This window comes from Eretmochelys imbricata, chromosome 1 (genome assembly GCF_965152235.1).
Source record: "Eretmochelys imbricata isolate rEreImb1 chromosome 1, rEreImb1.hap1, whole genome shotgun sequence".
NCBI lineage: Eukaryota > Metazoa > Chordata > Testudines > Cheloniidae > Eretmochelys > Eretmochelys imbricata.
The window spans coordinates 316,069,930-316,097,713 of NC_135572.1; the positions used below are offsets into that span (position 1 = coordinate 316,069,930).

At 40.8% G+C, this 27,784-nt stretch overlaps 1 protein-coding gene across 3 annotated transcripts; it reads left to right on the forward strand.

Moving 5' to 3' along the window:
* The first annotated feature begins 2,866 nt into the window (after window positions 1-2,866).
* ING3 (inhibitor of growth family member 3) lies at window positions 2,867-27,784 on the forward strand. Of its 3 annotated transcripts, none has more exons than XM_077834391.1 (12): window positions 2,867-2,992; window positions 3,132-3,203; window positions 9,284-9,384; window positions 15,539-15,604; window positions 16,522-16,618; window positions 19,147-19,218; window positions 19,589-19,708; window positions 20,961-21,118; window positions 21,459-21,649; window positions 23,661-23,853; window positions 25,327-25,365; window positions 26,847-27,784. In XM_077834391.1, the coding sequence occupies exons 1-12, from the start codon at window positions 2,965-2,967 to the stop codon at window positions 26,961-26,963; spliced, it is 1,254 nt and encodes a 417-aa protein (XP_077690517.1). In that variant the 5' UTR covers window positions 2,867-2,964; the 3' UTR covers window positions 26,964-27,784. The 3 variants fall into 3 exon arrangements, with proteins under 3 accessions (XP_077690517.1, XP_077690534.1, XP_077690527.1); XM_077834408.1 differs by having other exon boundaries at window positions 2,974-2,992; window positions 3,132-3,196; XM_077834401.1 differs by lacking the exon at window positions 2,867-2,992 and adding an exon at window positions 8,892-9,115 and having other exon boundaries at window positions 3,142-3,203.

Sequence of the window (27,784 nt, forward strand, 5' to 3'; positions counted from 1 at the left end):
CACACACAACTTCAAATTGCCCCATGACAATCCCCAAAGGCTGTATTCTGTTCCTAGCCCTACATACCAGAAATTGCACTTGGAAGACTGGATGGCTCAGAGGATTGGGGTATGGTACTTTTCATCTCTAAGTCTTCTGGCTGATAGTGACTGAACAAATTACCATCTAACAAATGTTAATGTACCCATATGAAATTAGTTGATGGTCTCAGAAAAATATCCACACCACAAAAACCACCATCACAGCTGGCACTAATTGTTACTTGTTCACAGACTAGCTAAAGACAGAATGAGTATGGAGACTGATGGTCTATCTGCAGTCCTTCCTGAAAGAGTTAATGCTCATTGTCAGGGCAGGGTGGAGAAGCTTCTATGGCCCATGGTGATATAGAACTCTTAAAAAATTGCTTAGCTTCCTATGTATGGGCTTGGTAAATGTTCTCCCCCCACCCCAATAAATATCAGTTTTACCATACACAAATAAGCCCAGGGAAAAATGTATCCATAGATGATAATTGAAATTTAGAGATAGGCAATGTAAGAAAAATGATGCTTGAGAACTTATTAGGTTATGATTTAAGGATATTTACTTTGTATATTTTGACCTGTGATGTTAACAGTTTGTATTTTAAGTTACAAAGCTTTAACTTTTTGAATCTCATCTGCCATTAAATAATTATTGTTTGACATCCCTTATTGTTGGACCCCTTCATAATTTCCTGTAACTGTGAATAAAAATAAAAAAATGCTTAAAATAAATATCTATTGAAATGATAAAAAAAAAAAAAATTCTGCCAAGCCTAGTTCTGTACCATTTTTGTTCAAACTTAGCAAAGACAGTATTCTCCAATAAACACCAGAAACACGTTTTGAAGTTTTAAAGTTAAACTATATTTTAGCTTTTTAAAATTGATAAAACCATTTTAAAATTGATAAAAGTATATGTACATCTTCATGTAACTGAAATCCAGCTTTGAAGGGTTTCCAGTCAAATTTTCAGTATAGAGATCCTTACCCCTTCCTTTGATGCATTTGATACAAGTCACTGGATAGAAACAGGATAATGTATGGGTGGACCACTGGTCTTGCGCTGGTATGGCAATTCATAGATATTTAGGTCAGAAGGGACCATTATGATCATCTAGTCTGACCTCCTGCACAATGCAGGCCACAGAATTTCACCCACCACTCCTGCAAAAAACCTCACACCTATATCTGTGCTACTGAAGTCCTCAAATCGTAGTTTAAAGACTTCAAGGAGCAGAGAATCCTCCAGCAAGTGACCCGTGCCCCATGCTACAGAGGAAGGCGAAAAACCTCCAGAGCCTCTTCCAATCTGCCCTGGAGGAAAATTCCTTCCCGACCCCAAATATGGCGATCAGCTAAAGCCTGAGCATATTCTCATGCTGCTAAGAAACCAATCCCACTTGCAACTCCCCTACCCCCCGGCAAACTTGAACTATTTACATTGTAAGTTGTTTGGGGCAGAGATCATCTTTTTGTTCTGTTTGTGCCTAGTGTAATGCGGCCCTGTTAAATGACTAAGGCTCCTAAATTCTCTGGTAATAATAATAGAAGAGCAAAATCCGGTCTCTTTTGAACTGAGATGAAAACTTCATTCTAAAATGACATTTTTGTAGTAAATGATGAAGGAAAGATTATAGTGGAATTGAACGACAAGTGTAATTACCTCTGTGATAGGGCCATTGTTTCCTATGCTTAGGACTCAGTGAATTCAATGGAAAGATTCTCACTGACTTCAGTGGGCTTAGGGTTGGGCCAATGTCATATTTTATATTATATCTGAGTGTTGACGGGCGCAGTTTCATATTAGTCCATTCATGTGATAATAAAAGCAGTTATGTGCATAAAACACTTGGTCTATTTATTTGTTACATATATATTGTGGACCCATGTGGAGGTTAGCGCTTTATTGCCAACACTAAGCATTCAGAAATGAAATCATGCTCTAAAATATCACTAGTTTGGTTTAAAAACCATGACATTTAAAATAAAATACATTTTTTATTTGCCATCTGGTTTTTTGGGCCTTTTGAGACACACCAAGGTTACATTTTCAACTTTTTTTTTTTTTTTTTTTGGCCTGCAACTACAAGGTCTAGAATTATGCTTTTTTAAATTATAAAAAAAATGACAGCTGAGATTCTTATCAAATAACATGACTCCAGGAACTGGGGCTTTAAGAAAAAACAGCAAAGACCATAAGAGTTGGCAATGATGTGGCTGCCTCTGGCTCGTGTAAGTTTTTAAGAGGGAAAGACAACGTGTGACTTGAGCCTGCGTTTGCCTTCTGGCCAATAATGCCATGCACTATGTATGCAATGGGAAGTAGCGAGGAGGCACAGCGCTGGCCTCCCACTGCCCGTTCAGGTTTGGGCCGTGGCTCTCCAATAGGACCGACAGACAAGGTGCCAAAAACTTGCGACTGGTATTGCAACCTAGTGCACCAGGCTGGGGTGCCTGCAGAAGGATGGGGCGTGACAGCGCGCCTGGGCCGGGGCTGAGCGCAGGGGGACGCGGTGCTGGGGCAGTGGCAACCCCTGCAAAGCTCCCCAGGGCTTGAGGGAGCCGCGCCACGCGCACCTGGTCCCACCAGCCTCCTTCAAGGCGGTGGAACTTCTGATTGGCCCCGCCCCTCAACCCAAGAGCGAGCCCGTCTCCGCTGGGAGGAGGGGCGGGGCAGCTGCTGCTGGCGGTGCATTGTGGGACATGTAGTCCCTGCCCACTCCTTCACACGGCAACTACGTTTCCCAGGGTGGTGCGGGCGGGCGGCGGACGTCAGAGGCGCAGGCAGCCAATCGGCGCAGGGCCGGAGCGAGCCCCGTCCCCCGCCAATGTTGTTTTCGCCGAGTCGAGCTGCTGGTGTTGTTGGCGGCGGCGCCATATTGGAAGGGACGATCCCCCGTTAGCGAGAAGCCCCTTAGCGCTGGCCTCGCCGCCGCCATGCTGTACCTGGAGGACTATCTGGAGAGTGAGTGTGCGCGGGGCGGGGGTCCCGGCCGGCCGGGTGGCCGAGCGGAGCGGGGGGGGCGGTGGCGCGGGGGCTCCCCCTCCCCCTCCCATGGCGGTGATTGACTCCTCTCTCCCCCCTCCCCTCTGTGTCCCCGCAGTGATCGAGCAGCTACCCATGGATCTGCGCGACAGGTTCACTGAGATGCGCGAGATGGATCTGCAGGTGCAGAGTACGTGAGCCCCGCCCACCTCCCGCCCACCCCGCCGGCGGGGGCGGACGCGGCCCCGGCCCCGCGCGCTCAGCCCCAGGCGTTGCGGGCCGCCGGTGGCAGCGCGACTCGCATCCGCTCCCCTCGCCTGCCGCTGCCGGGAGCGGCCCGGGCGGGCACCGCGGGGGCTGAGCCGGGGCGGGGAGCGCGCCGCGGGCCTGGCCCCGGGGACTCTCGCGGCCGGCGGGCGCTGCGGGACGGGAGCCCGCGCGGCGCAGGGTCTGTGCGGGGCTGGGGAGCAGCCGGGGCTCCTCACGCAGCGAGGGGCGGAGCGTGCTGGGCGGAAACGTGCCGAGCTGTTTCCCTTCCGTCCCCGGCTGCTTCGTGACCCTGAGCTGGGGAGCGCCGGGTGCGTTGAAATGACACCGGGTTGAATTCGGGTCTGCCGAGGCCCTACGGCAATGACAGTGGGTAGGAGTTTCATTGCTGGGTCTTGTGCTGCTCCCTAGGGCAAGGCAAGGTGGCACTTCCCAAACTGCATTTCTGGCCCTCAAGTCCCTGGCAGCGGGCTGGAGCTTCAGCTGCTCCCCCCCGTAGGAGGCTGGGTGCCGCCTCTGAAACCTCTTCTCCTGGCCCGCTTGGTGAAGGAGCTCCCTGCAAGTCTCCTTCCACTTCTGCTGGTACCCTACCTGTGCTTTGTAAGGCGTTCACCCTTCTTTAAGTATCCTCTTCGTATTCCTTTTTGCTGTCCACTTATGGCTCAGTCATTCTATTTACTTGTTTTTAGGGCTGTCAAGCGATTGATTAATTGCACTGTTAATAATAGAATACCATTTATTAATTTTTTTCAAATATATTGACCTCATTTACAACACAGAATATGAAGTGCACAATGCTCATTTTATATTTATTTTTATTACAGGTATTTGCACTGTAAAAAAACAAAAGAAACAGTATTTGTCAATTCACCTAATGCAAGTACTGTAGTGCAAACTCTTTTTTTATGCAAGTTAAACTTACAAATGTAAAATTTTGTACCAAAAAAACTGAATTCAAAAATAAAACAATGTAAAATTTTAGAGCCTGCAAGTCCACTCAGTACTACTTCTTGTTCAGCCAGTCAATCAAATAAGTTTGTGTACATTTGTAGGAGATAATGCTGCCCGCTTCTTATTTACAGTGTCACCTGACAGTGAGAATAGGTGTTCGCATAGCACTGCTCTAGCCGGCATCGCAAGATATTTACGTGCCACATGCGCTAAAGATTCTTATGTCCCTTCATGCTTCAACCACCATTCCAGGGCACATACGTCCATGTTGATGATGGTTCTACTCAATAACAATCCAAAGCAGTGCAGACTGACGCATGTTCATTTTCATCATCTGAGTCAAATGCCACCAGCAGAAGGTTGATTTTCTTTTTTTGTGGTTTGGGTTTTATAGTTTCTGCATTGGGGTGTTGCTCTTCTAAGACTTCTGAAAGCATGCTCCACACCTCGTCCCTCTCAGATTTTGGAAGGCACTTCAGATTCTTAAACCTTGGGTCAAGTGCTGTAACTATCTTTAGAAATTTCACATTGATACCTTCTTTGCCTTTTGTCAAAATCTGCAGTGAAAGTTGTTCGTTCTTAAAATGAACAACACGTGCTAGGTCATCATCCGTGACTGCTATAATATGAAATATATGGCAGAATGCAGGTAAAACAAAGCAGGGGACATACAATTCTCCCCCAAGGAGTTCAGTCACAAATTTAATTAACTCATTTTTTAATAAGCGTCATCAGCACGGAGGTCTGTCCTCTGGAATGGTGGCCAAAGTATGAAGGGGCATGTGAATCTTTAGCACATCTGTCATGTAAATATCTTGCGATGCCAGCTACAACAGTGCCGTAAGAATGCCTGGTCTCAATTTCAGGTGACATTGTACATAAGAAGAGGGCAGCATTATCTTCCATAAATGTTTGTCTTAGTGATTGGCTGAACAAGAAGTAGGACTGAGTGGACTTGTAGGCTCTGAAGTTTTACATTGTTTTGTTTTCGAGTGCAGTTATATACGGGGGAAAAATATCTACATTTGTAAGTTGTACTTTCATGGCAAAGAGATTTCACTACAGTACTTGTGTGAGGTGAACTGAAAAATACTATTTCTTTTGTTTATCATTTTTACAGTGCAAATATTTGTAATAAAAATAATATACACATTGATTTCAATTACAACACAGAATACAATATATGAAAATGTAGAAAAATATCCAAAATATTTAATACATTTCAATTGGTATTGCTTAACGGTGCAATTAAAACTGTGATTAATCACGATTAATTTTTGTGAGTTAATCGCATGAGTTAACTGCGATTAATTGACAGCCCTACTTTTTTTGTTTTCAGGACCCATACCTTTTGGACTCCCTTGACCTCTTGTTGCTTGTAGGGCTTCTGTGACAGGATACCACAGAGAGATTTCTGCCCATGATTAGGTCTCTGCTTTGGCATAGTTCTTCACAAAGCCTTTGTGACTTCAGACGCTAAGCTGTGAAGCATCGTACTTTAAATAATTTTACTTTGATTTTCCATATGTTGTCTGATGATTCCTCAGACAGGGAGGAAGACAACTCGGTAGCATCAGAATACATCCTTGAGACAGTCTGTAGTGGATGAGAAAGTAAAGTGGTTTGGGCATGCAGTGTAGAGGTGTTAGATCTGTTTGCAGATGTAATCCAGTGAACTCATGTATGGGGAACGCCACTTTGAGGCACAACCCTGAAGACTTCCGTAAGTCTAGCAATAGGTCAGATCATAGGCTTTTGAAGTAAAAGCCTGAGCCAGTGTTGATCTGTGAGCATTGGGACTTCATGTTGCCTGGTGAGTCTGGTTGGTCAGTTTCACAGTCTCTGTTGAAGCATGCTGAACCAGCCCTCTAAAACCAGGGACGTGATCTGACCTGTGTCTCAGCCTTAGTGCTGTCTCGGCTTCATGGCTTAATGTCATTGGTACTGAATTATGGCTTGTTAGGTAAGGCGTTGCTTCTCCTTAAAATGTCAGTAGGTGGCACCGAGAGAAAACCAGCAGCCCTTTGACTTGGGCAGCTTCAAATTGAGACCACAAATATCTCTTTTCCATTCATGATCAGGTGCTGCTTAGGGAAGCTGATGAATCTCTTCACACAGAGCATTTTTTATATCAAGATCAGCTCCAGTGTCCTGGGAGTCAACAGAAAAAGCTTTGACCCAGACCTTGGTTACCCCAGTGATTCTTGTGCAGTAGGTGTCAAAGCCTCCGAAAGCATTGTGGAAATTCCAGGCACTCTTTTTATCTCTTCCAGTCCAGCTGCTTGTGATCATGGCTGCAAGTTGGACACCACAGATAAACCAGAGGACTGTTGGGATGCGGCAAGACAGTGATTCAATGTGAGGGTCCCACATTCCCAAAACTTTTAAAACAGTTGTGTAAGTCAACTGACTTGAGTTGGTGCTGGCTTAGAAATTTACAAGATACCTGGGCCAGGAACCCCCTTCTGTTAGAGTTAAAATTACTCTTGCACCATATCTTTGACCTCTCATTACTAGGTAGTCATGGAAAAGTGTAACATGGCTGGCTGTTTCGCCCATCACAGTCATGGCCAGAGCAAAGAACAACAGAATGGTGATCAGTCTCCTGAGACTCAGCATGGGAATTTGTTCAAGTGAAGTGTTTAAAGTCTTTAACTTCAACCCTTCAGGTCTTGGATTACCAGGCCTATATAGCCAAAGGCCAATATCTGGAAAATGCCTCTGCCCTGGTAAAATCCTTTGCCCAGGAGAAGAGCCACAACCTTTAAAAAGTTGGCCCATAAGGGCTGCTATCAGAGGATCAAGAAAAAGTTGAAGGAAGTACCCTGTACCAGATCTCATTGTGGACTTAAGAAGACAAAGAATGAAAAGGCCACCCTTCATTCTCTTGCCTCTCCCCCCCCCCCCCCCCCCCCCCACACACACACACACACACACAAAGGAAGGGAGGGAAAATCTCTGTTTCAAAAGCAGCCTTTTATAACCGTAACAGAGTTCAAGGCTTGGCTTCACAGTGAACATCAACTGAGGCCAACAGATACTAAACCAGCAAAAAAGTTGGCTTTTTAATGGTTCTGGAGTATTTAGATAGCTGGCCACTTTATTCCTTTGAATACATCTATTGTCTTGGTGGAAAAGGGAGAATAAGCTCTTTGGGCATATTGATCATGAGCCATTGTTGCATGGGCTGTAAGACTAGGTTTCCAAAAGCCCTCAATATATAGTGACATATTGTCTCCTTGGCTTCTTGAAAGCCATTCCCCAAAGGATTTAAAAAAGCAAGTGGAAATTGTGTGGTGTACACATAGGCATGCATCGATCCCTTGATTTGCCCTGCTCAGAAACTACTTGACTACATTTTTCTTCTTTTTGAGTTCAATAAAAGGCTTATTCAGTCTGGGTCTATGTGGTAGCTTTTTCAGCCTGTAATAAACTGCTGTCTCTGCAGCCGCTTGTCAGGTTTTCTTGCAGGGCTTGACACTCTTCGGGACCTCCTTAAAGTAGGTCTGAAAAAAGCTGATGAAATTTCCTCTTGAACCATTCATGTGTACATGTGAGTCTAGGTTAATTACATGAAAGTTGACTTTCCTTCATGTAATCAGTCCATAAAGTGAGCAAGCTTCAGGTTTTAGTGACTGGAATACCTGACCCCAAATTTTAGAAGGTTGTGCTATAGATTCATGTGAGACTCCTTTCTGAGGTTTTGTCAAAGCTCTATACTGATGAGCCTCTCATCTTTCCAGCACTGTTTCCAGGGCTCGTTCCCATCTTGGTGAGGCTCTTTTCTATATGCTGGATGCCAAAAGATCTCTCGGGGGTTTACGTGGAGTGACTAAATCCCTTAGAAAGCCGGTTCCACTTCATATTTTATTTTACTCCATTTTCTGCACAATACCAGCAATTGGAGATGTGAGATCATATTTTGCAATGGTGTCAAGTGGCTGGCCTGAAACTGGAAGTGTGTGTTCAGGGTTCATGTTATTGAGGCAGGGTGACCTCAGCTGTTGCACCTGAAAACGTTTCTATCTCAGATCATGTGCAAAGTAGTCATTGTCCTTGTTCCATACATTTTACCAAATACTGTAACTTGGATTTGGCCTTTCAGTCTCTAGGTCTTGCAGAATCTAATTCCAAAATAAGGAAACCTTAACTTTTCTTGCCCTCTTGATTTGTGTTGTTTTTTTTTTTTTTTTTTTGGTGGGGGATGTTCCCTATTTCAGCTGATCACATGCTTTTGAAAATTTTTTTGTTTGTTTAAACACTACCTCGGGCTGAAGTATTAAGCTTGTTGCTTTTGGGAGATTTCCATTCCTTGTTTTAAGAAATGAACCAAACAAGGCATTTTCCTTGTTCATGCTGACGGCTGTGGAATTAGTGGCTTTAGTTTTTCCTTTTGTGATGTCTCTCAAGCTGTAGATCTCACATAAGTCCGAATCCTTCCTCAGGTGGTATCTGGCAAGAATGGGGAATTACTTTGCAATTCTACTTCATTGAGGATACCATTCTGGCAGGACTTTCACATAGTTTCCCACTTCCTCACATAGTTGGAGGGGAATTTGATATGAAGGTGATGGGTTTTTCTCTTCTCTGTTTATTGCTCTACCTTTTTGAGGCACTCATTTTTAAATTATTTGGTTTTCTATCTGACTTTATTTCTTAGGAGGATACTTTGTTTCCTGCTCAAATTGTAATTGGCTGGAAAGTTCCAAGGTCAGCAGTTTAAAGCTGGGTGAGGAGTTTGGGGCTTGCTTCAGCTTGCTGCCACTGGTCTTAGGGACCAAAAAAACCTTTAGAACTTGGAGCCCTGCTTGTCTCATGCTGGAGAGCACAATATCCTGGAGTGAGAATCCTACCCAAATGACTTCCAAGAAGCAGAATTGCAAGGTAAATAATTCTCTCCCTCGCTCAGCTGCTTGTTTTTTCTCTAGTAGTTTTGATAAAACATGCCGCCAATTCTTCTTGGTTTAAGGAAAAACCCACCACCCTGTTCAAAATACACAGCATTTGTATATGTGAGATGGTAACACTCTTTTAATCTTCTGTGTGCTGCAGATGCAATGGATCAACTAGAACAAAGAGTAAATGAATTTTTTATGAATGCAAAGAAAAACAAACCTGAATGGAGAGAAGAACAAATGACGTCAATCAAAAAGGTAAGGACACTACAGGAGTGGGTCATGTTTTAAAAAAATATATAACTCAGAGATTGGTAGTTTTAATATTAATTTCGACTGTAAAATGTTGAGAACTGTGACCTGAATTAGGCTTGGAGTCTGCCAAATTGCACTTACTGAAAAAAGGAAAATTAGCACTAATCGAGAAGCTTTCCTCCAATTTTTTTTGTCAGTACAGTGTAGTGTTCGTTTGAAATGCTAGAAATATGAAGTGACATCAGTCAGTCAGGTCAGTGATAGGGTGATCAGTAATAACAAGAGCAACATCATCTCGCCCCCCGCTCCCGTACGTGTAAGGGATAAAACAGAATAAATGCCATGACTTTCTTTGGAGGGAATTGTGCTGAGCCTTGGAAGCATCTTCCCTTAGATTCTTCAGAAACTCTTATGTAAGGTGGTTTCATCACTTTTACTCCACCCCTGAATAACATCAGTTGTCAATGCCACTCTGCCATGTACTTTGGTCAAACTGGACAGTCTCTACGTAAAAGATTAAATGGACACAAATCAGATGTCAAGAATTATAACATTCATAAACCAGTCGGAGAACACTTCAATCTCTCTGGTCACGCGATTACAGACATAAAAGTTGCGATATTACAACAGAAAAACTTCCAAACCAGACTCCAGCGTGAGACTGCTGAATTGGAATTAATTTGCAAATTAGATACAATTAACTGAGGTTTGAATAGAGACTGGGAGTGGCTAAGTCATTATGCAAGGTAACCTATTTCCCCTTGTTTTTTCCTTATCCTCCCTCCCCCCCCCCCCCCAACTCCCCCGGTTCCTGTTAAACCCTGGATTTATGCTGGAAATGGTCCACAATGGTCCACATTGTAAGGAGAGTGGTCGCTTTAGATAAGCTATTGCCAGCAGGAGAGTGGGGTGGGGGGAGAGAGAACCTTTTGAAGTGATAAACACCCGTTTTTTCATGGTCTGTATGTATAAAAAATATCCTCACTGCATTTTTCCACTTTTATGCATCTGATGAAGTGAGTTGTAGCTCACGAAAGCTTATGCTCTAATAAGATGGTTAGTCTCTAAGGTGCCACAAGTCCTCATTTTCTTTTTGCGAATACAGACTAACACGGCTGCTACTCTGAAAAGTGTCGGTATTCCATCCAATGGGTTGTATTCTTTGCCAACCTCTAGATGAAGCTGAATTGATATAGGATGATACTTTATCCAGAAAGTAGTCTGAAGGGACCAGACCCAGGATTCATTGGGGGGAATTTTTTCTGGACCTTAGGTCATCTGGCGCTGTGGTGGGCTATGCTTTCATGTTCAAATCACAATGAGTCCCAACCGATTACAGATAAAATGAGTTTCAGTTGGTACACTGAGGCCATGTCTGTACTGCAGACCTGCGGTGCTCCAGGTGTGCCACTAGTGTAGGTGCGTCTTATATCCACAGAAGGGCTGTTTCCATCCGCATAGGTAATCCACCTGAGTTCTTCTGTCGACCTAACTGCACCACAGTGACGGTTAAGTTGACCTAATTAGGTTGCACAAGGATCCCCAGTATGAAACTCAATTTATCAGTAATCAGTCAGGGATCAAGGTTATGAAAACATAACCCACTCACAGCCCTGGATGACCTGAGGTCCATAAGATTTTTCTCCCATGGATCTTGTGTCTGGTCCTCACCAAATGACATTTTTTCACAGCTCAGAGTGATGTAGTTAGGTCAGTGTAATTTTTAGATGCGGACCAGGCCTTAGTGGTGGTTTGGTTCTAAGCTTTTTGTACTGGTGGAGTGAGAATGTCAGCTTGAGTGGTTTAGATAGGTATGGTACCAAAAAACCCAACTGTAAATATGTAACGAGACTACATTCATCTGATATCAGGAAGCTAAAGGTCTTTTGAATTTTCTTTGTTCCTTAACTAACATGAATGGAATCCTTTATAATGGGGTGAAAACTTGATTCCTTTGAAGTTAGTGGAAGTTTTCCCATTAACTTCAGTGGGGCCAAGACTTCACCTAATATGTTCAGCTAAGCAGGATAGTTTTCAGTCTCCCTTGGACCTTTTTGCAGAGGAGGGCAGCTAAATATTTGTGCTAGAAAGTTGCACTAGTTTAACAAACAGATTTTTAAATCTGTCTAGTTTACACAGGGATTTGTACCAGGTTAAGACACATCAGTTTAAACATACAGCTGACTTGATAAGCAAGGCTTAAACAAATTTTAAGTGTCTGTTTTTAGGGGTTTATACCAGTTTGACTTGATCAGTTTTAGATGTATTTAGTTAAATCAGTGGCGTTGTCTACTATAGACAGGGCCTCATGGCAAGTCTACAGTACAAAATTAACTTGACCTAAGTTACATTGACATACAGCTGAGGCAGTAATTAAATCGCTTTTGCATGTCCACACTATGTTCCTTGTGTCGGCATGTATGTCCTCACTAGTAGCGTTTGCATCGATGCAGAGAGCAGAGCAACGTGGGTAGCTATCCCACTGTGGAAGTTGCCAACATCTAGCGCAGGATGCTTTGGGAAAGGTTTGTAGTGCCTCCTTGGGGTAAACAAATCACGCAGGGGTGACTGGGAACATGGTTTCAATGTTCCATGATGCAGGTCTATCCATTCCATAATTTTATTTGCATCCCATAATATTTTGTGCCGCTTTCAAAAGCCCCTCAAACCCACCTGTCTGTCATCTCTGTAAGAAGCACGGATCTGCACAGCTCTGCACTATTGTGGTGAGCATTGTGAGCACAAGCCTGATCCTGCAGTATTTGCAGATCTGCCAGTGGAGCTGTGGGAAACATGACGATTACTTGGAGGCTAGCTTGTTGTGGGACATAGAAAGACACAATTCAAGGTTGTTGTTAGCACTCATGGAGGAACTGCAGACAGTGGAGCACCAGTTTTGGGCCCAAGAAACAAGCTCTAACTGGTGGGATCGCATCATTGTGTAGGCATGGGACAATGAGCAGTGGCTGAAGAACTTTTGGCTGTGCAAGGCCACATTCCTGGAAGTGTGTGCGGAGCTTGCCCCAGCCTCTGGCGCAGCAATGCCAGAATGAGAGCTGCACTGATAGTGGAGAAGGGAGGGGTGATAGCTGTGTGAAAGTCGGCAATGTCCAATTGCTACCTGTCAGTCAGGAATCAGTTCGGAGTCGGGAAATCTACATGGGGGTTGCTGTGATGCTATTGTTAAGTGTGTGTTAATCGCATCGTGCTACAAAGGATTCTGACTCTGGGCAATTTGCAGGACATAGTGGATAGTTTTGCAGCAATGAAGTTCCTGAACTGTGGTTAGGCGATAGATGGTATTCATATCCCTATTTTGGCACTCGACCACCTTGCCACAGAGTACATCAACAGAAAGAACTATTTTTCTACTGCAAGCATTAGTGGATCACCAGGGATGTTTTACCAACATCGACATAGGCGGGTCAGAGAAGGTACCTGAAGCACGCATGTTTAAGAACGCAGGCCTGCTCAGAAAGCTGCAAACAGGGTCTTTCTTTCCAGACCAGAGGATTACCACTGGGGATGTTTAAATGCCAATAGTGACCCTGGGAGATCCAGCCTAACCCTTGCTCCCATGGCTCATGAAGCTGTATGCTGGCCACCTCGACAGCAGCCGAGAGTGCTTCAACTAGAGGCTTAGCAGATGTAGAATCACTGTTGAATGTGTCTTCGGCCTTTTGGCTGGTATTGTCTACTCAAGAGATTAGACCTTAGTGAAAAAAAATCTCGATTATAGCTGTCTACTGTGAAGCAAAGGGAGAAAAGCTTCTGCTGGGGTGAAGGGCAGAGGTGGAGTGGCTGTCTGTTAGTTTTGAGCAGCCAGATACCAGGGCTATAAGAAGAGCTCAACAGGGAGCTGCTATATGGCTCAGGGAGGCCTTGAAAGACCATTTTAATAGTGAGCCACAGTAGTGTGTGGTGCTGTAGGTTGCTCTGCCTGGCATTATTTTGTGTTTTTTTGTTTTTTCGGTTTTTTTTATTATTTTTGTTTTGGTTTGGGTTTTTTTGCACCCTGGTATGAACGGTCAGGTTCCCTCCCCACTCTGAACTCTAGGGTTCAGACGTGGGGACCCGCATGAAAGACCCCCTAAACTTATTTCTACCAGCTTAGGTTAAAAACTCGCCAGGCACAAATTCTCCCTGGTACCTTGGGTTTAAGTAATGCTGCCGCCACCACCAAGTGATTTAACAAAGAACCAGGGAAAAGGACCACTTGGAGTTCCTCTTCCCCCAGCACTTCCCCCAAGCCCTTACACCCACTTCCTGGGGAGGCTTGAGAATAATATCCTAGCCACTTGGTTACAAAATGATCAAAGACCCAAACCCCTGGGTCTTGGAACAATGGAAAAATCAGTCAGGTTCCTAAAGGAAGGTTTTTATAAAAAAAAAAAAAAAAAAGGTAAAAATCATCTCTGTTAAATCAGCATGGAAAATACTTTACAGGGTATTCGGATACAAAACACAGACTATATCCCTCTGGGCAAAACCTTAAAGTTATAGAAAACAGGAATCAACCTCCCTCTTAGCACAGGGAAAACTCACAAGAAAAATAAAAGAGAAACTAATCCATCTTGCCTGGCTTATCTATACTGGTTGCAATATTGGAGACTTGGATTGGGATGGGTTGGAGAAGATAGATTTCTGTCTGGCCCCTCTCAGTCCCAAGGGAGAACCCCCACACAAAACAAAGAGCACAAACAAAACCTTCCCCCCCTCCCAAGATTCGAAAATATATTCTTTCCCCATTGGTCCTGTTGGTCAGGTGCCAACCAGGCTATTTGAGCTTCTTAACCCCTTACAGGTAAGGAGGAATTCTAGGCTATCCTTAGCTGTATGTTTATGGCAACCTTGTAATGAGTCTATAGTAATATAACATTGCACATGCACCTATTGCTGTTATCTGTGAATGATATCAGTCTCCACCAAAGATGGCAAGCAGCTCTTTGTAAAAGTGGCATGTCTTTGGCTCCACACCAGAGCGACTTAGCCCCCCTTGCCTTCTGGTACACCTGCCGCAGCTCCTTGGCTTTCATGCGGCACTGCTGCAGGCCCCTCTTGTATCCCTTCTCCTCCGTGCCCCGAGCAATCTGATCATAGATATACGGCATTTCTATGGCTGGATCGGAGCTGTGCCTGCACAGCCTCTTCTCACAGACTCTGGAGATCTACCATCTCCTGTGAACTCCAGACAGGAGTGTGTTTGCAGTGTGTAGCCAGCATGTTCAGCTGGGCAATTGCTAGATGAGCTCTCCACATGGAGTAAACAGGAAATGGGATTTAAAAAATTTGTAGCGCTTTAAAAGGGGAGGGTCATGTACCTCTGTACTGGCTTCTGGGCAGCAAAATTCTAAACAGTGACCATATTGGTCATGGGTGGGGCATTGTGGGACACTTCCTGGAGGCCACTAAAGTAGATATAAGTAATGCAGTGCCGACACTGCGTTGGACTAACTACATGGACCTAAGCGCAGTGCCTTTCCGGGAGGTAGAGTTACTCAGTTGGTGTAGTGGGTGAGTTACATCGTCGGGAGCAACATTTTAGTGTAGCTTACAGAGTTAGGTCAACATAGGTGCCTTGCGTCACCCTAACTAGTGTAGAACGGGCTTCAGTGCTGAACTTAACTCCCTTCAAAACTATATTTAGTTTGCTTTTTGAATGACTAGGGAGTGGAGCATATTTATTTTAGAGGGCCAATCAGCAATCTACAATGAGTGATAAGTATTCTTTTTTTTTTTAAAGCTCCTTTTGAAGTGGCACACAATTTAACATGCTGGATATTAGCTCATTCTATCAGTTTATGTATGTGTTAATATAGAGTGGAACAGGTAGGCCCAGTTTCCTTTCTTACAGCAAACTAACTTGTGTAATGAGACCATAAATATAGCAGGGAGAATACATCAGCACTTTTCATATTCTGGTTCTGTTTTTGCTCTAGAAAAGATAAAAAATGTCAAGTAGGTATCACTTAAAAATGTAGGTGAATTAATCATTGAGAGATTTGTCTTTATAGAATATTTTTTAAAGGCTAAGCAGTAAATTATATCGGATTTGTAATTCACTATGAAATATATAAATCAAAATGAGGAATTCAGTAATTATTCATAAATTACCACTCAAGTTATTTTGATCATGTTACCAAAAATCTCTTAACAGGATTACTATAAAGCTTTGGAAGATGCAGATGAGAAGGTACAATTGGCAAATCAGATTTATGACTTGGTAAGTAAACAAAAGGATTAAAGTGAATAACACAATTGTCTTAAGAAATTCTAAACTTTGTTATATGGGGAACCATTACATTACAGAAATATTAACAAAAAGTTGTTACCATAGTAATGTATGAAAGATAAACTAAACTTGTTTTAAAAAGTGAAAGTCACAGTTAAAACTTAAACATCCATGTTTCCACTTCGTTTAAAATGTTTTGTTCTGTTTTATGCAAAAAGTATAGTGGTGTCGGTGAATGATAGACTGTGTTGCGTGCGCGCTCTCTTTTTTCTTTTTTTTTGAAATGCATAAATGAATTTTCATTGCATGTGTGCACAAGTCAGACCTTTAATTATTGCTGTAATGTTGAACCTATACTCTTTAAATACAAAATAATTTAAGATCCTAACTGTATTAACAGAATAATATGGGGAAGATGAGGAAACATCAGATAAGTGGCTTTTTATTGTGTGGGCTGGCAGAGTCTTAAATAATCTTATTATATATTCCATGGGGGTACAAAATAAACAAACTGAAAACCTGTACAATATGTTACAAAGGCACTAAATGATTTCTTGTCTGCCTTTCTCTTTGCTGTTTGTTAATGGGTTTATGATCTTAAACTATCTTGGTGAGTTGATAATTGCTAAAATAGCTTTGATCTGCTAATATAGTGACATACATTGTTAGTTCTGTTGTATGATTACAGATGGAAGACAGTTTTTAAGTTTAATGTTTTTTTTTGAAGGCGTTGTATTATGCAGTTTCCTCTTGTAAGTCCCTGCATCACTGAAGTCTGTCAAACTTCATTCTTCTAATGCATCTCATTAAATATTCAAAACTCTTAAATCCTCTGAAGGGTTGTAGAGTTTTATCACAGTTAAACAATTTCAAGTTTTGGAGGTCATCATTGATCTGCTTTAAAACAGGTAGACCGGCACTTGAGAAAGTTGGACCAAGAATTAGCTAAATTTAAAATGGAACTTGAGGCAGATAATGCTGGGATTACAGAAATACTAGAAAGACGTAAGTATACTCCATTATCTTTTGAAGGAAGTAACATTTTGTGTGTCAAAAGAAGATTTTGCTAAAAGTTAGCAGTTTGTTTTTGCTTGTTTCCAATATCTGTTTTGAGTTTAAACTTAAATGCTTTGTTACGGAGTGAAACTCTTTTTAAAATATATCTAATTTTTTAAAACATCTTTATATGCTTAGGCATTGCCCCCTATATTACTATTTTAGTTATCTGAGAACTAGAAGGTGCTTAGTTTCTTATATAACTGGGTCCAAATCAAGTTAAGCTAAGGCATTATTTATTAGTATATCAGGTAATATGAATCAGACGTAAATAAGAATTATAATAACATGTAATCTTGCACAACTGAAAATTTATATTTGCTGTGTAAATCAAATGTGTTCTTAATTTAAGTTTTAAAAAACTGATCATTCTAGAAAATCCTACTGTCCAGAAGCTCAAGCCAATCAAAACCTGCTCTGGACAAGTGAAGTGTAACTTATTTACTGCATATCAAACAAGCTGCTCACCTGTACTTAAAACCCTGGATGCATTGACTGACTAATGCATGTGACCCAAAGATTAAAACGAAAACTAACATTATGTCCAGTTTTTGTAGAGGGTGCTGAATGGCAATAGGAGTGCTTAAAAGAAATACCTGGTTGGCTAAATTTCTTCTCCGGGTTTCCTCAAAGTTGTTATGACACAAAAGCATTTTACAGAGTGCACTTGGGTAACTATTGTACAAAAAAATATATATAATAATTTTCTTTGATTATCAAACTTAAGCTCCAGTCTGTCTTTGGACAAGTAACTTTACTTTTTTCCTTGGCTGGACTTAATCCTTTATGTTGATACATTATGCTTTTTGCTAGATTTGTCGCAATCAAATGCTTAACAAACAGTAAACCCGTTTTCTATATTTTTGGAAACAATTTGACAGTTACAGAAAAAGATAATTGTTTTGTTTAGCTTGCAGTAGGACAATGTGTATAACATCTTAAGTGACTAAATACAACTCAAGTAAATCTTATAGGAAAATTACTGTTTTAATTGAGTAACAGTGATTCAACATCTGCTTCCTTCAATCCTAGGACTAGTAAGATAGCAACTTAAGTCAGACGAGAGAGGGATTAGGAAGATGAGCTTTCTGTTACTCATGACAAAACTGAATATTAAATATTTAGAAATGAAAATGTGCTTTGGCAGGTTGTATAGCTCAACTTTTTTACCAAGTTTTCAAAAAGGAAATGTCAAAGGTTCTAGTATTTTAGTGACCAAAGAATAAATATATATAATTGAGTGTTCACAAGAGGGCAGGCACTGAGCTAGTCCATAACATGAGTAATGCTAGAACACCAAGAATATCCTCAAAATGTAACCTTGATGCTTAGTCCCATCCTGTTAAAATGAATTCTTGTCTCAGTCATCTGAGCACTTCTGTGTTCATTCCCAAGTATCTACATTTAAAAAAAAAAAAAGTGGTGGAAGTGGTAGAGTAATTATTGAACTATAGTTCTCTTCTTGGATTATTTAGACAACTTTTCACAATCTAATCTGTTGTCCTGTAATTAGATATACTAAATAAGATAAAGTTAAAGTCATAATTAACATTGATAGGATGAATAGGTTTCAGCCCATCCAAAATAATGTTGAATAAATTTGAACACAAATGTTTTTTTTGTATATTGTCTTAACAATTGCTTTGTCATTAAAGCCTCCCCTGTCGCTTGATCGAGTGGCCTCCTTGAAGTCTAGTGCTACAAGAAACTTTGACTCTTAAATATAGGTTCTGCATCCTTTAGTTATTCCCTGAACTTGGAAATTCTTCCTTTTTTGGATCTGTCTTTCTTTTCTAGCCAAAAGCAGATAATAGCTGAAGGTTTGCCTTAAAAATGCAGTTGTGTCCTAGTGCTTATCCAGTTCAGTAGAGATTTTGAGTTTTGAGTGGTTTTTAATGGATTGAGACCTCTTGGACACACGGTGAAAAATGTTGTTTCTAAGGTCCTATTTTTTTGTAAAAAATCTACCACAAATAAAAAATCCATGATCGAGCATAAAACTATCTCAGAGCAAACCAGCAAGTAAAGCATAGTAAAATGGCATATCTGAGTCTTCCAACTTCTGAGGCCTGATCTGAAACTCATTGTAGTTAGTGGAAAGGTTCCCTTTGGTTTCAATGGGCTTGGATCAGTCCCTTGGTGTCTCAGCTTCACTTGACACTGAGGGTTGTCTATTCAGCGTTTTGGAGCGAGTGGAAACGCCTCCCAGTTTGGATCAACAGACTTGTGCTGGTGGGGCTTGCTCTAGTGCTCTAAAAATAGCTGCATAGACAGTGCTTTGAAGTCCAACTCCTTCTCTAGGATTCCTGGCTAAAACGAGTACAACTGTTTTTGTGGATTTATTCTTTGTATTGTACAGATCTTAAAGATGGATTTTGTATCTAAAAGTGAAGATGACTTGAAAGATTAAAGTTAACTACACTGCATTGTTTTGAGGTTAGCATTTAAATTGTCCTGCTTTTGTAATTGTATATTAGGTTCTCTGGAACTGGATACACCATCACAGCCAGTGAATAACCATCATGCCCATTCGCACACTCCAGTAGAGAGTAAGTTTCTGGAATTGAACATTTCATCTTCAGTTTTACTACATGTGTTGGTGAAATATTTCAAATGTATAACGTTTTATTCAGAATTAGGTATTTCCTGAGTTCTCCTCATAACCCTTGTTTGCCTACATTTCAAAAACCCCACCAGCATTTGGCACAACTTAGTGTTGTTAGTATTTGTTCAAGGGAGGCCCAAGAATGAAATGTCAGGGTTTTTCTGTTGGGACTGAAGTCAGTTAATAGAGCTGTATGGTTATAGTACCTGTTTATTCTTTCCAGGTTATGGTAAAGGCTATTGAGTTCTTCACTTTCTTGAGTACTACATTCACTTTAAAATCTAGTAAACATTACGTTTGTTTTTTTCATACAGAAAGAAAGCATAATCCATCTTCTCACCATAGTACAACAGATCATGTTCCTGAAAAGAAGTTCAAATCTGAAGCTCTTTTGTCTACCCTCACTTCAGATGCCTCTAAAGAAAATACACCAGGTAATCTAAATGCCAAATTCTATTTTATTGTACCTCTTGGAGGAGGGACAGTAAAAATTTCAAATTATAATTGTGTATTCACAAAAATTAAATTTTTCTCACTTTGAGGAAAAAATTATTTTACTATTTTTACTTTCAAAGTGGTGGGGAGGAGGTTGGACCACAGCTGTTAGGAAGCAGGTCAGACCTGCTATTTAGCAGCAGTGAAGAAAGAATCCTTTTGTTGGATTGTCAGATATTTTAATGTAGAGGAAAGGAAGCTACATGTATACTGTAACTTCAAAATTTTTCTGAATTTCTGTTCATTTTCGAGATGCATGCATTCACAGTCCCTTTTTCCTTGGGGTGGAGAAGTCAGCACAGTAATCAAATTAAGCTCTAACTGAACTGTTTTGAGTCGTATGCAAAACATCAGATCAATTTCATTGCTGCGTCTCCTTTTATCTCCTTTAATTTGAGCTCTGTTGTCTTGTAAACTGAGCCTGGTTTTGTGAATAACACTTATCAAGCCTGCTGATGGGCTGTAGGGAAACTGGTCTTGGTGACATTATTTCAAGGGAAAGAGGCTGATTTGTAAATATGGACTACTTTTACTTACTTGTAAGTGAGGTTTGTGGTGTCTCTGACTCTTTGGTAACTTGAGTATTTAGTGCTTTGCTATTTTTAATAGTCCACTATTCATGGTCATTTATTACTTTTTTTTAAATGCCCTGCTACTTTAGGTAAAGTGTATGCTAGCTAAATATTAGGAAACTGCACTTTCTTTACAAAGCGATTAATTCACAACTGCAATCAGGTATTGTGTTAAAGTTCTAGTCCTTATCTTCTTGGATATATGATTTATTTTGCTGTTAAGAAATGGTTGTCACAGTAGTATTAAATTGCACTTTTTTGAGGATGTGCATTGTAGCCATCAAAATTACAACCAAAAGACTGCACTGGACTCAGATTAAAAAGCAGCCGCTGCTTCTTAACTGGAGAGATTAGTGAGGATTGACGTGAGGCACAATCCCTTCCACAAGACCACATTGTCTTGATATGCAGTGAGGGGGCAAACAAAATGGTAAATCAAACTGGCTGTTATGCGTGGCAGTAATAAGCAATGTGTCGTGACCAGCCCTTCCTATAGCATTGTTATAAATTAAGAGACGTTTCTAATCTTTGATTGTTGTTTGTAACTTTTTCTGCTTACTAAATGTAAAGCTATTTTTAGTTTCACTTTAAATTTCATAAATGTGTTTTGTTCATCCAGGGTGTCGAAACAGTAATTCATCATCCTCTTCCAACAATGCATACAATGCAAACTCTTCTCAGCCACTGGCATCCTATAACCTGGGCTCATTATCTTCAGGATCTGGAGCTGGTGCTATTACCATGGCAGCAGCTCAAGCAGTGCAAGCCACAGCACAGGTAACCCCTCCCCATAAAATATCTTAAGAAAGTTGCCATTCAGTGTTGGTTATGGAGAAAGGCTTATGCTTTTTTATAATTTGAATTCTCATGATCACTTTTTCAGTTGACTTCTCATAATGTTGTGCTTCCCTTTATGTTGTGGTTTCATGACATAAGACTTGCAGGAAAGGGGGGTTTGGTGTGGGCTTTTTTTCATTAGGCTGCTTCTACCATAATGTAAACTGGATAGTAGCTACAATTTTAAATAAAAATATTTGCACAGCTAGTAGTTCATAGCATGGTGATTTCTATAGGAAATGTATAGTATACTTTATTCTGATATCAGTGTTTCCTTTAGATGAAGGAAGGAAGAAGAACATCCAGCTTAAAAGCCAGCTATGAAGCCTTTAAGAACAATGACTTTCAACTAGGGAGAGAATTTTCATTATCCAGAGATTCAACTGGATATTCATCATCAGCTCTGGCATCTACATTAACACAAACATTAAGTTCATCAACCACAGATTCACGGAGTGGTCGAAAAAGCAAGTATGTTCTGTTTTGTTCAGCTATGTTTAGCATGTTGTCTGTCAGTTTATATCAGGGATCCCAAGCTCAAATTACCAGGAGGGCCGCATGAAGTCTAATACATTGGCCAGAGGGCCGCATCACTGACACTTCGCCCTGCTGCCCCTGGCCCCACTCCACCCTGTCCATGAGGCCCCGCCTCTTCCCACTCCTTCCCCGCCCCCATTCCAGCCCCTTCCCCAAAGTCCCCACCCCAACTCTGCCCCCTCTCCACCCCTATTCCAACCCCTTCCCCAAATCCCTGCTACTGCCCCGCCTCTTCTCCAGCTCCTCCCCTGAGCACGCAGCTCCCTGCTCCTCCCCCCTCCCTCCTGGAAACTGCTAAGTGCTGCCAAACAGCTGTTTGGCGACGGGAAGCGCCTGGAGGTAGGTAGAGGAGCAGGGATGCACGAGGAGCACGAGGGATGCACGAGGTAGAGGAGCAGGAGCGCGCTGTGGGGGGCAGCAGGGGAGGGGAGCTTGGTGGCCACAGGAAATAACTGGGGGAGGGAGGGCCAGGGAGCTTGGTGGGCCACAGCATAAAGCTCCGCGGGCCACGTGTTTGAGACCCCTAGTTTAGATGATGGGGGGGAAGAATACTAAAATGTAGGGCCCAGATCCAGAAAGGACTTAAATGCCTAAATTTTGGCACATCTGACAAAATCCCTGTTCAGCTGCTGCTTAGCACTAGAGATGCCTAAGATGTCTAAACTTTTCACTGTAGAAGTTCTCAACTGCCTACATTCTGCCACTGGGCATGTGCACAGTGCATCAGTTTAGGTGTCCAGGCACCTGTATAATGCCTAAGCCCCAGTGCTATTCTTAAATCAGGTGAAGATAGGCATGTCTCACCGGTGGAGCATTCTTAAAGCACACCTAATGCCCCATAAAACAACCAGGGGATGTGGGGGGCAGAAGGAGCAGCACTTCCCTTTTATAATATTTATCCCAATGGTTTGGTTATTCACCTGAGATTTAGGAGACCCCAGTTCAGTTCCTCCCTCTGCTTGATGAGAATGGATTTGAACATGTTTGCTATCTGGCCAGTGAGTACCCTAATCACTGGATTATGGGACATGCTTAGTCTCTCCTGTTGAAGCTGTTCCACTGTTTATAAATATTTAAATAAGTATTTGGACAGGTTGAGAGTGAGAGTGATTCTGCAGTCCAGTGGTTAGGGCACTCACCTGAGAGGTGGGAAACCCATGTTCAAATCCCTTCTCCTCATCAGGCAGCTGGGGGAATTGAACCAGGGGTCTCAGATCATCGGTGAGTTAAAATGAGATCTTGGTAGTTCAGGCTGTTTGTTAACTTGTACCTAAACATGCTCTCTGCTAAATTTGTTTTCTTTTGACATTGCAATTCTCTTTTTGTGATGTGCCTTGGAATGAGTTAGCACACAAGTACTGCTCAGTTTACAATTCTCAGTCTAAGTAACAGTTTTCTTATCTTCAAAGAGCTTACACTTTTCTGCTTGTTGTAGATTGTTGGTTTTATTTTGGGGAATGGATATAAAGATGACTATTCAAAAATCAGCTCTTTGTTAAAGATTACATGTGCAATATAGATTAATTTATATACAAATTCCCATTTATTTCATTGGTTACTTGTGTATTAACAACGTGTATTGTTTACATTGACCTATGAAGGCATCGGTGCAGTGATTGTGAAGTATGAGTCAGTTGTATTTGGCAGCTTTAACATATTAAATTCCATCAATTGGAATAATAGGCCCCCATCTTGTAAGGATACCAGAATACAAAGTCGCTCTTATTGTCTGGCAAAGAGAAGCAACATATCCATCTGAATTCACACTAGTTGCTGAATACAATCTGTTTGAGAATGACACTTGATTACTATAGCATGTGGGCACCTCATCAAAGATTCGTTCCAGCACTTTCCTGAGCCTTGTTTCCTCATATTTCATTGAGTTGGCAGTAGAGTGAACAGGTCTTACTTCAGAAAGTATTTAGTATATTTATTCATTTTTCAGAAACAACAATAAGTCTTCAAGCCAGCAGTCCTCATCTTCGTCGTCATCTTCATCTCTGTCGTCATGTTCTTCATCGTCTGCTTTAGCACAAGAACTATCTCAGCAAACAGCAGCAATACCAGAGTCTGATTCTAACAACCAAGTTGATTGGACCTATGATCCAAATGAGCCACGTTACTGCATTTGTAATCAGGTAAGTGCTCTGTATGTAGGAGTCTCAAACTCAGCAGCACCTCAACAGATGTGCTGCTTCATTATAATTCAGCCTTTCAACCCATAAGCGTTAGTTTGTAAAGTGTGAAACTTGTATAGTTTCAGTTAATTGATGGATCTCAGTTCAGATCTTTGTATCACTTTGTGTGCTTGGTTGTTATTTTAAAAGTACAGTGAATACATATTTGTTGTATCTTGCTCAAAATCATATTGTGTACTATAATTAAAACAAAACCAAAGTGCAACTGAGTATATGTAGGTACACTGCTTATTTGGAATAGCCAATATCAGTTTACCCCTGCTTCAGGTTGTCAGGAAAAAAAAGTATAAACTAAATCACAATGACAGTAGGTAGTTAGTAATGGCCATGTAGTATTTTGAGATGGCAGATATATTCAACCATACAAGGACAAAATTTTAAAACCTGTCCCTTTTTTTCAGTTTCTTTTAGTCATCCCCATGGGCAGTGTAGACATCTGCTTTGATGGGGTTTGAAGATATTGTGGATAGGTAGCTTTTTGGGTATTTTTCTTTTAAGCTTCTGAAACAGTATTCTAGCCCTGGAATTCTTAACTGTCAATATACACTCATTAGTGACATGAATAATGGAATTGAATCACTGGTATTTATTGCTTATAAATATTGTTTTGTGACTGTTCTCATGTGTGAAGCTCTCTAGATGCTTTACTAATGGAAACATCAAAAACTTGGTCAAGCTGCCTTTTTACACACATGCCCCTTTTTTATAGGAAGGACTTAATTTTACATGCTGAATTTGTTTAAACACACTTTGTTTACTAGTTTGGAACATTAAGCAATTTTTGCAGGTAAATTTCCCTCGTATTTGATCAGTTTTGTTTTCAGGTTTTTGGATGATTTCTATGAGATTGTGAAGTCCATTCTTACTTAAAATAAGAGGGAAGGTTGTGGAGGTAGAACTGGGACTATGGTCCAAGCATATCTGTATTTCAGAGAAGCGAGTTTTTATACAACCGAAGATTAATAGTTATGCGTCTAAAATGTTATAAATTCCAATGAAAACATTTGGTTGTTTGTTTTTTTTTGTTTTTTTTTATACAAGTGTGCCATTTGATACTGTTTGAAATTCTTGAATCTGAAGGTGGAAACTGATCATAAACAAATGTGGAATGGATGTTATTGAGGTTTCAGGCAGATGTTAGAAGCGCTCAGCACTGAGTGCTGGCCCTTCATGTCCAACTTGAGACCTGCATGAACTTCACTGTCTTTCTGCATAAGACAAGCAAATTGGACTTCAATATTTATTTCTCTTTTAAATAATCTAGTGTTGAAAATAAATGTCATTGCAACATATAGGTTGTCAGTATCCTGTTTATTTCAGAGCTTATATAGGAAAACTGCCATAGAATTATTCAGTAATTGAAGATGCTGATTATTTACTATATTAATAGCTTGAATTTTATCCTTGAACTAGGTGTCCTATGGCGAAATGGTGGGCTGTGATAACCAAGATGTAAGTAGCAAAATGCTAAAGACTTGGGGATGAGAATTTGTTTTGTTTACTATTGTGCACATGCACTGGAAGTAGTTTTTATTAGTTTTTTCCTCTGGCTAAAATGACTTGTATATTCCAGTTTTCAGTTTAAAATGAAAACTGATAAAACTCAGTAATTTTTCAAGAATCTATTTTGGAAAAGAAAAAAATTGGGTGAGGGACAGTAAGAACCAGCAAAACTTCTTGAAAGGGACTTGTGATAGAACTTGTAGCAGCCAGTGACCAGAATGGAAGTTCTAGTCTGCATTCTGTCTGGCTCATGTTCTCTATGGTTTGTGTCTTGGTCCTGTAGACATTTGGTAAGCAGGTGTGTGTGTGAGAGAGAGAGAAAATGGGCAATCATGGAGAGAATAATTGCTAAGAGGGAATGGAGAGATTACACACTTGGCTGCCTCACTGTTGCTACCACTTGTATTTCATGTGTGTCATTACACAACTATGCCAGAGAGCTCAGAGGTTCAAGAATAAATAAAGCAAAATCAAGAGATTAGCACAGTAGAAATTGGGGCAGGTAATAGTGCAAATTCACAGGTAATATAAAAGCAGTGTGAATGATATGTTTGATCACAATGTAAAGGGTAGTCTGCATGGCCCACAGTTTGGACTTCAGGATTGTGAACTGCAGCCCGTGCTAGCATACTGTACTGTAACTCCCCTATGTGGATGCCACAGGCATGAAGTAAGAGGTACCTAGTTTGTGTTAATGTAGTGCTGTTTAAAGAGGACTATATTAATGCAAACTAGATATCTTGTGCTTCTCACCCCTACCATCCACATGGTGGAGTTACAGCACAGCATGCTAGTTTACACCCCAATAGTTAACTGCACGGCCACATGGACATAGCTTCAGGCATAAGTAGAAATTCAGTGTGCTTGTTTTTTTAAATGTATATGCCAGTGCAGTCACTGTGTACTCCTTTTTAACTGTGTTTTTGTATTAGTTTCTCTAAGGAGTTGTCAGATTCTACATATTTAAACAACTCCCCTTATATCGTTCTAGCGTAGTGCTGTTTTACTTATTGATGTCATGTAAGCTATTCCAGTTCAACTTTTTTTTTTTAAAAACTAAGATAGCTCATTTACTCCCCAGACCTTTATAAAAGGTGATAAATCATATGATTTCAACCATGCTTTAACATGTAGCTTGATTGTTTAAAATGCACTTTCTAAGCATGGTTTAAATTTTTACCTTTTTCTAGGTGCATGGGTCCAGGTGTGGTGGTTTAAATTTTCTGTCATCTTTTGTATTTATTATTGGAAGTGCACATTAGGAAGTGAAGTTTTTTCATTCACCTCTTGTTTTTGCCCTTCTTATTGTCACTAGTGACTTTATGTTATGAGGACAGGATGTCATTTTGCAGACTTCATTTTCATACTTCATAAATGTCCATTTCTTGCCACAGGTGCAATAAAAGTTTCTCTGTCTATTTGTTTTATAGTGCCCAATAGAGTGGTTCCATTATGGCTGTGTTGGATTGACAGAGGCACCAAAAGGGAAATGGTACTGTCCACAGTGTACTGCTGCAATGAAGAGAAGAGGCAGTAGACATAAATAAGTTTCTTCATTTGGAAAACAAATGACATCCTAAAGATTTTATAGAGGACTTTAACAAATCACATTTTGCAACCACTTAAAGAAGGATTAATATAGCAATCATAAGATCTTGAACTATTAGTTTTGCTAGTTGTGTTTTAATATTGTAAGTAAATTATTTATGCACTACTGATGTGCTATAAATATTACTCCAGTTAGCCTTGGATTGTTCCAGTGGCCAACATATGCAGACATTTGTACTCTCAAACCATTTTCTCAGAGCAGTGGGCATTCTACAATAATTCAGTCTTCAAAGAATTCTAACAAGAGAAGATTTTAAGTATGTTTTATATTGAACAGGCATATTCTGCTGCATGTACTGTACTCAAGAGCTGTTATATAACAGTATGTATATAAATGGAGCAAAAAGTCAGTGTATCTAAAAAGAATATAAGGCAGTTGTTTTTAAAATGCCTTTATAGCTTTGTTTCTTTGTGAAACTAAATTCAGCAGGCTGAAGAAAATGGTTCTTGTATAAAGCGGGCTGGTGTCCTCTAGAGTACTTGGGTACATAAGAAACAAACTCCTGTAGAGTAAAAACAAATTTGTGCCATTAGTCTTTATATGTCTCTGCACCAAACAGGGTGCAGATCATAAGAAAAAGGGTGTTAAAGTGATAAATTTTTTATACCAAATGTGTTTATTTTTTTGTGCAAGTAATCCTTTAAATTGGAATTGTATTAGGTGTTAACATTTAAAAAAAAAAACTCAGATGTTGATATTGATGCTTTGCATACTTTGTTGGAAAAGAATAAAACCTCAGAATTAATCTGTCACTGGAAA

Bases quoted from the DNA above. Each gene is read 5' to 3' on its own strand.
- ING3 (XM_077834391.1), top strand. From the start codon at position 2,965: ATGCTGTACCTGGAGGACTATCTGGAGA. The intron at 15,605-16,521 runs GTAAGTAAACAA...GCTTTAAAACAG, and splicing joins CAAATCAGATTTATGACTTG to GTAGACCGGCACTTGAGAAA. The intron at 19,219-19,588 runs GTAAGTTTCTGG...TTTTTCATACAG, and splicing joins TTCGCACACTCCAGTAGAGA to AAAGAAAGCATAATCCATCT.